A 9,198-nucleotide genomic window follows, 5' to 3' on the forward strand; every position below is an offset into this window, starting at 1 on the left:
TATTGAGATTTTTGGAGCATGAAGAAACAGTCACGATAATCAACATTTGGTACTATCCACAACCATCATGAGGTATGCTTCTAGCATTTTCACACACACACGCACACACACACACACACACACACACACACACACACACACATATGAGCTATAGTGTAGAGTACCACATTGTAATACCTAATTGTTTAATATTGTATCATCAGTGTAAAGTGCTAGCATTCCATCAGAGTTATTATGGGTATGTCTGATGTGTAATTCTATCAAAATGGAAATTACCTCAAGAAAACTATGAATATTCAAGGAAGCAAAAGAGAATAGAAATGTGTCCTTGGAGTCTTTTGTGATGGCATACATGAATAAAATGTTCTCGGTTTTCTAGCTGCATCAGTTTGAATAATATCCTTGAGCTTTCAATGGCCATCTCCGCCATCGTCATCAGGAGTTCATTGACTGCCGGGGCTGTTACAGTTTCTCGCTTATATAGGCATAATGGCATCATCAGCAGCCAATCAGATCGACCCATGTGGTGCATGTGCATAAGTCTACCTGGGTAGTGCCAGGGGCAGGCACCATGTTTGAAACTGCCCCTCCTGCATCGCACATCTGTCTTTGCTTTCTTTCAATGTCCAACACCCGCCCCCATGCCCTGCTGAGTGTGTATCCCTGGACTCTGTTGAAATTGTTGTTGTTTAAACGAATCTCGGCCCCTTCCTTTATAACAAAGTCCCAATATGTAGATGCATGAGCCAACACTTTTGTATTTTCGAACTGTATTTTATGTCTGTTTTTCAGGCAATGCTCCACTATGGCTGACTTGTCAAGCTCACTTTGTTTTAATATGGCACTTGTGCTCAGTACAACACTCTGCAACCATGTGAATTGTTTGTCCAATACACATGGTGCCACATTCACAGGGTACACCATACACACCAGGCACCCGAAGAACAATGTCGTCTTTAACAGGGTGCAAAATATCTCGTATCTTGGGGGCGGGCCTCTCCTCCAGGGTCCAGTTCTCTGATGCCTGCTGCCAGGCCTTCCTGCAATGCTTCACTCTCCCCAGTGATTCTGCTGCCTGCTGGGCTGGCGCATGTGGGTCCCTCCACACCAGTATCCCTGGTGTCCCCAACCAAGTGGCCGGAGCTTTCACCATTGGGACCATTTCACTGTATTGAGAAAATGGACATTGAGATGCAGCCAGAGCCCTTGTCACTGGTCCTCTCTAATGGCACTTCATGAGGGAGCAGCTGCCTTGTGTGTCCATGGCCATGATATTTCTGCCCCTACTCACCAATTCTGGCCAGGAATCTCCTTCCGCTGCCACTGTCCTTGCCTGCCACATCTGCTGCAGAGGCCATGGGTGTATCAGCATTTGTCCCAGTGCCCACAGTGGCAGAACGTCCTTTCCCCCAGGGGAGGTGTGCTGTAACCCTGTATATAATACTTGAATATGTGCCACAGAACCAGGTCGGTGGCATGCTACACTTTGAATTTTCTGCCAACGGCATACGCTTGGACTGGCTACCAGAGGCCACATGCCTTGTGCACTATATGTCATGCTGTCTACTGGAGTTCTCCATAAGTGCTGTGCAACAGGCATTCAATCTAATATTGAGTTCTTACTTATTTTCAGCAAATGCTAGTATCAGTTTCTGTGTCTGTGGTCTCATCTGTTGTTCACTCTTATGCTGAAGAAGAATAAACTTTGATTAATTGTTGCCATAATGTTGTTTATATCTTACATTACAATACATAAGCAGAAAAAAAACAGAAAAATGAAAACAAAAACATCAAATACCATAAGAAAATCTCTTTTGGGACTGTTTCTGCCCTTGTGTGGAATTTCATGATGACAGTGACCACCCTGTTCATTGCCCACACCACTAATGATAAGAGTAAATTCAGGTGTGATTGCAAAAAGTGTATTTTTAGTGACATATTTTTGACATATTACATTGCAGCTTTTCATACTAATGTATTACATTATTGACAATTTTCTTGAATTTTCCTGATTTGAAGTTTTCCAGAAAAAAATAGAATATTTTTAAAGTATTGCATGCTGTATTCTATTTGTCCTTTGGTACTAATTCATACTGAATGTCTTAAAAAAAGTACTCTAATCAGTGGGCCATAAATGTGCCTTCTCTCACATTTTTTTGTACCAGACTGGAATGATACTGGGTACTGACTGAAGCTTGTTCAAGGGTTGGTTTGAGAATTAGGAGCATGTGTTGGATATGGGTGGGGGATCTGTTTGTAGACAAGATTTGGAGGGTAGTGCCTGTAAGCCAATGCTTTGGTAAGACCTTCAGCACAATGCACTTGGGAATGATTGTCACCGGAGATGACTAACTGCATGGAACAGACTTTTCAATATGGAACTGACACCAGCTGTCAAAATGTTGGTACAGCTGTTGGTAGTTTGTACACTTTAAATGGAGAAAAGTTTTGTGGGACTATGGGAGAGGTGCAGTTCAACATCCAGTGAAGGCAGCCCACACTGTGGTGTATAGGCCTAGGCACCTAGCAGGAGACATTGTTCCTGCTGCCTCTCTGCCTTAGAATAGAAATTCTATTTTACTCATAATCTGTAATTTTAAATCATTCTGTAATTTCTATATGTCTTTTCTTATGTGTAGAAATGACCATTAACTTAACGATATATTTTCTCAATAATTCCCTGAATGTTAACAACTAATATTTTCTTTACTCTTTCAGGAGAAATGTGCTGATTATCTTCCACCATCAGAAGTGCTTGATTGTCACAGACTGTTTGGTGACTTCCAGATCACTCTTAAAAAGAGAGAAGAGAAAGAAAAATATGTAATTTCAACACTTCAGATAAAGGTATACACTTCAAGCATTGCAAGAGACCACAAATAAAAATTTCATTCATTTAAAGGTTGTAATTAGGTACATAATTAGGATTTACAAGTCTTTTGCAATTAATAAAGTGCTTCTTGCAGTTATTATAACATACTTTTTGTGGTTATGTCTGTCAATCTGCACTATTATCAACAGCTATCCAATTTACACACCAATGGAAAAAAACTTAAGAGATGACAGACTCTTTAGGACAAAATGTTGATGGGTGAGTGATTATGTAAAAAGTAGAGATGACTAGTTGCTCAGAATATTCTTGTTCTGCTTCACAGTCATTTCTACTTTTTGTATGTCTATCCACTACTCAAAAATTGGTCTCCAATGACTGTTCTCTCACGCACTATTTATTTTTCACTTGTGGCTTCCCTTTGGAATGAATTACCAAAGATGTAATTGTATTTCACGGCACCAAGACAGTGACAGCACAAACTGAGATGCCCTCATGGTGATTTTAATGCAAAATAAACATTGGTAGATTTGATATCAATTGTTTGAAAAGTGTTCTTTTTTTCCGTTCTGACATTTAAATTACTTATCTCCAGTGAAGCTTGCAAGGTCAATTATCTTAACAAAAATATAGGGCAATTTCAAAGTCATGTATATCAAGTTAACAATTCTTTTTAATTTAATCATTGTTACAATTACATGATTCTCTGTACTGCCAAGTTTTTTTTTTCTCAACAGCAACAACTTTTTATTGTTGATCAATGTTTTATATCTTATTCTCACTGAATTACTTCTAACTTCAGTGTCAGCAGCTCTCGGTCTTGTGGTTAGCGTTGCTGGCTCTCAAACGTGGGACCTTGGGTTTGATACACAGCCAGGTTGGGGATTTTCTCCATTCAGCATGTGTGTGTGTGTGTGTGTGTGTGTGTGTGTGTGTCAGCCTCACCATCATGTCATCCTCATCAATGCACATGTCACTGAAATGGTTTCAAATAAAAAAGACTTGCTCAAGGCAGCCTAAGTTCTCAGAAGGGGATTACCAACCAAATATACTATATGCGCATTTCATTTTTCTAAACTTCAGTGAACAGTCCCATTTTACTCCATATTCACTTTAGTACCTTTCTTCTCTCTTGAAGTCAGAGGAGGTGAGTGCCATTACAGCAAAGAGGTACCATTTGTCACAAAAGAATAAAATTATGCAGACTTTCCATGAGTGTTTTGACAACAGTTTTCATTTAATGTGATTTATGGCTCTTGCAGTCACTAATATAGTCCTCGGTTATATTTGTTGTGCAATTTATGTTAAGAAATGGCTTATACTAGTAGTCTCATACAACATAGGACTTAAAGAAGAGCATTACAATTGTGAGTACAATCACCACTGAACGGTTTCTTCATGAAGTGGACGTAAACATGAGAAAAATGTGTCCACGTGAACAGAACTCGTATTCTGTTCATAAACTGTAATCCATTTATGTTCCACCTGTACATTGCTAACAAGTGTGACTTATGTAGTTTATGTATTAAAGCAGTACTTGCTTCCTGTAAAAGCTACAGATTGTCAGTTCGTCTCGTGTAATTAATACATAACCAGACTGAGATTTTCACTCTGCAGCAGAGTGTGCGCTGATACGAAACTTCCTGGCAGATTAAAACTGTGTGCCCGACCGAGACTCGAACTCGGGACCTTTGCCTTTCGCGGGCAAGTGCTCTACCAACTGAGCTACCGAAACACTCAGTTGGTAGAGCACTTGCCCGCGAAAGGCAAAGGTCCCGAGTTCGAGTCTCGGTCGGGCACACAGTTTTAATCTGCCAGGAAGTTTTTTAATTAATAAATAGATACTATATACATTATTCTGCTACAGCTTTGTCAAATAGTTGACTATTTTTAAATTTATTTATTTTCTTCATTTGCAACAAATGTTTCATTTTGTTTTGCAGAATCTAGAGTCCAACCTCTGGCGAGAGGTAACACACATGTGGTTTGCTAGCTGGCCTGAACAGGGAGTGCCTGAGGATCCAAGCCCACTGATTGCATTCCTTATAGAAGCAAGATCTCACATGCGTAATGCACCTGGACCACACGTTGTACACTGCAGTCCGGGCACAGGACGCACTGGAACCGTCATTGCCTGTGACATTCTCATTCGTGAATTTGAAAGAACACGAAATGTAGACGTGCCACGCTGTGTATATCGCCTACGCAGGGATCGAGCAGGAGCAGTCAAGACCAAGGAACAATATATTTTTATATATAAGGTAATGCATAGCTCAGATACATGTTATACCTCCAAATTATTGCTGCTTACACTTGACAAAAATCAAATATTGAAGTGTATGGTTCAGGAGTCATGGATACAGAATACTGATTTATAAGGAATTACTAGCCATCTGGAATGGTGCTGTTGAAGATAAATACTTCTCAACAATGTGACCAAGGAAAATATTGTTACAAAAAAAATCTATAATTTGCAATAGCAGAATTATTAATTTATTAATATTTAAGAAAGTGAGTTAAACAATTTTTCTGCAGTATCCAACTTGATGGCAACTTCAGTCAGGGCACTCATAATGGATGAGAAGAAAATGAAGCAAAATAGACTACTATGAGCTTATGCCAAACGGATGGCGTCAATCAATGTGGAAACCATAATACCGATTATGAATCAACTGCTATAAGTGCCAAGTTCAAAATACTTAAGCCACCAACTGACCTCAGCCAATATTTAGTCTAATTTGGCCTTAGTTGTCTTGTGTCATTGGCTTTTTACCTGTCAAAACCCATTTTATCCTGCTGTTGCAAACACTCTCCATCCTCCAGCAAAACTAGAATGTGGATGAATAAAAAACTTGAAGTGATACAATTCATTTATTCATTGTGTTCCATGCAGGCTTCCATGAAGAGGAACATTTTTAAGTATTTAGAAAAAGTCAATGTATAAATTGAGAGAAGGAAGTGTTAGGAACCAATTTTGCATGCTGTGTTAATAGTTAAGTAGCACTAAACTGCTACATACTATTTATTTTTGCTTATAAAGGTATAGTGGTCAAAGCAATATTTGCAGGACAGCTTAAAAAAAGCAGCTGCTTCCTCCATTATACTAAGCAATGACTGTTTTTACCAATATTACTGCTTGCTTAAAGTTTGTATGATGATAAGCCTCTTCATCAAAGTCCATCATCAGGTTTACACAAAAGTAGACTTTCCTATGAAAAAGAATTAAATCAGCAGAGTAAACATGAAAATTATTATATGTCTTTTATTGAGGTTAAGCAAAGTTCTTAGGAAACTGGTTTTTATTATAACTAACAATAATTTTATTAAGAAGAAAATGTATTGCTGGTGTTAGAATTTTGACATCCTTGACGGTACCAAAAAGAAATACAGCTGTCAACATGAGACATATGAATGTAGCTAAACTTACCTGTTTAAGAAGCCATTTAATTCCATTTATCCAATCTGAAATTAGCCATAGTGATTAATTGCTGACCATATTCTAAAATATGAGAGAGAGTAGAAAATAGTTATTAAATCTTACAGTTATAATCTTTGCAATTTCTCCTCTTGCTATATTTCTATTAGGATTTGTTTTAACAATACTAAGAAAGCTAAGAACAGCAACTATTCACATATCATTTAATGATTAGTGTTACATAGAAACTCACAACAAATCCAGAAATCACATTAGCCTTTCAGGTACAGTATCACTGATTTCAGACAGTGGAAAATTCAGGATGGAATGTAACAGTATCATGAAAAGGATAGTTGCTACGCACCATACAGTGGAGATGCTGAGTCGCAGATAGGCACAAGAAAAAGACTGTCACAAAATAAGCTTTCGGCCAACAAGGCCTTACACACACACACACACACACACACACACACACACACACACACACACACACACACACACTAACTATCTTTAAATGCAATAATACTATGAAAGAGATAGATTGTGACTCACTGTAAAGATAACACATTGAGTTGCTGACAGATATGATAAAAAAATTTTAACACGTAAGTTTTCGGCCAAAGCCTTGTCCAGAAAAGAAAAAAGCACACAGATTCACACATGCAAGCACACCTCACACACTCATGGTTGCTATTCCTGGCCACTCTGGCAGAGTTTGACTGGAGCGGCCACAGATAGTGCTCATGTGTGTGAGGTGCGCTTGCTTGTGCAAATGTTTGTGCATTTTTCTTTTCTGAAGAAGGCTTTTGCTGAAAGCTTATATATAACAGTCTTTTCATCAAGCCTGTCTGCATTTCAGAATATCATCTTTACAGTGAGTAACAATCTATCCTTTGCATAATATTGTCAATATTCCAACCTGGACTTTTCATTGTTTTATAATGCAATATTATTCATTCTTTGACAAACTCAATTATACCCCTCACCAGGGTTTCATCACCTTCTAATTATGCTATGAGGTTGCAGATATCTCACCCAAAATCCTCCCTCATCACCCCAGATGGCATTCCATCCCCACTTAAGCTATTCTGTATGCATCTCCATGAGTGCCAAACACTGTATACATATAACGTGAACATGAACATCACCCATTTACCTGACATTTTCTGCAAATGTGAATGCAGCTGCTCAGATGAAGGATAAGGACTTCAGAATGAAATTATAATAAAAAAGATGGGGAAAAATCTGATCAGCAATTGGTAGCAATCATAACATGAACAAAAGACCTGCACAAAATGGGATCATTGACAGACTGAATAATATGAGGGGGAAGAGGGGAGGGGTGGAGGAGATCAATTGAAATTTCATATTCTTGCCTAAATCTTACTGATACACATTCAAATGCAATCTTTTGCATCTTCAGTAGAAAGTAGTGAGACAGACGTATGAAGGTATAAAGACTGTCAGCTGATAATCTGTGGATGCAACCGTAAATTAAGCTGTTCCTTGTCAAGCAAATTCTCTGACACCTTTGCTCTCTGTCTTCTATTTGAAGCAAACCTTCATTTTATTGCTGCCATTAGGCTAACCATGGTCTGTTTGCTATGTAGAATTTTCTTATCATGTTCGACTGTAGTTTTCATATATTGCTTTGTTTTTAAGGATTAGTAAATGAGTAACTTAACCAACTGATTTCTTTTCATGTTTTCACTAATATTTTAATATACGTTTTCTGTTTCTTGTCAGGTTCTCAATCATTATGCAGCAATGCTCACTGGTGGAGTTTTGGATTCAATATGAATATTTGTGTGCAAAGCAAAAAACAAAAAAACTTTAGTTTGTCAAGATCATGATGTTCCAGAATTTGAGAACTGTCATTGAAGCCAAAGGAAAAAGTATTATGAATGGGGGCCAATATATTTAGAGAGATGTATTCGCGTCCATAAGGATCTGAGACATGATAAGATCATGTGTAAATGATGTGTTTTGTGTGTATGTAGTGTCCTGGCTTCCTCATATGGACTGCAGTTGCCTGTAGCAGTTTTGTCAATGAGACAGATGCACGAAATCACCTACTGTTGTTACAATTCTCAAATAATTCCTTTGTCTTTTCATGGATACTCGAATGCTCTAAGTGCTTTTTATTAAGTGCCCTATTTAACAATTAGTCACCGAGCACAGAAATTTTTCTAATGTAAGAGGCTTTGATAGAATTAGTATCATTAAAGGATGAATCAGCAGAAACCACCACACTGCTGCAGTTACTTTAACATATTGCTTTGAAAAAAATGAATTAAAGAAAAAAATATAAGTTTGCTTTAATGCACTTTGATTCCCATTTCTCTGTTTTAATGGGATTGTCTGTGATATAATTTTAAAATTTTTAATTTTAAGCAGATGACTGATTGATTAAAAAATTATTTCTCTTCTGAAAGTAAAGCATTCTATCTGCATGCAGATAAGATTATTCAGGCCACAATTATTTCTGGAGGATACTCTCTAGGCAGCAGCAAAATGCCTGCCACCAGCTACAACAATTGTGTAGTTATTTATTCTTAATTTATTGTGTATCACTGTATTATATAATATATCAGAACTGTCAATTACTAAGATTTGGAACGATACACCAGCTATTCATTCATCCAGTAGAATGTCAATGTTGCTTGATACTTTAGTACTGTATTTTAAAATGCAATACATGTTCTCCAAAAAACTTAAAAAGATGTGAAGAATATCTAAGGAATGAAGTAACCACTCACCTCTCCACTCCATTTCAGTCCAATATGTGACCTATGTTTTTTATTTAATCTTTTGAAGCTGAAGTGTAAACACTTTTAGGCCATTTGAGACTACTGTTATGTGTATAAGATTAAAAAATGAATTTATGGAAATTTTATCTGATGTTTACTGTATTTGTAAATAATACATTTAAGCAGATATTTTCATATTTATA

General features: G+C 37.4%; 1 protein-coding gene across 1 annotated transcript in view; it reads left to right on the plus strand.

Annotated features, from left to right (window-relative positions):
- LOC124621817 overlaps window positions 1-8,060 on the plus strand; it is a 524,408-nt gene extending 516,348 nt beyond the window's left edge. Inside the window, exons 20-22 of the mRNA XM_047147256.1 lie at window positions 2,719-2,847; window positions 4,774-5,091; window positions 7,992-8,060. Of these exons, the coding sequence (XP_047003212.1) occupies window positions 2,719-2,847; window positions 4,774-5,091; window positions 7,992-8,045 (501 nt within the window). The 3' untranslated portion in view covers window positions 8,046-8,060. The remainder of the gene's footprint in view (window positions 1-2,718; window positions 2,848-4,773; window positions 5,092-7,991) is intronic.
- The last annotated feature ends 1,138 nt before the right edge of the window (window positions 8,061-9,198 follow it).

This window comes from Schistocerca americana, chromosome 7 (assembly GCF_021461395.2).
Source record: "Schistocerca americana isolate TAMUIC-IGC-003095 chromosome 7, iqSchAmer2.1, whole genome shotgun sequence".
Taxonomy (NCBI): Eukaryota; Metazoa; Arthropoda; class Insecta; order Orthoptera; family Acrididae; genus Schistocerca; species Schistocerca americana.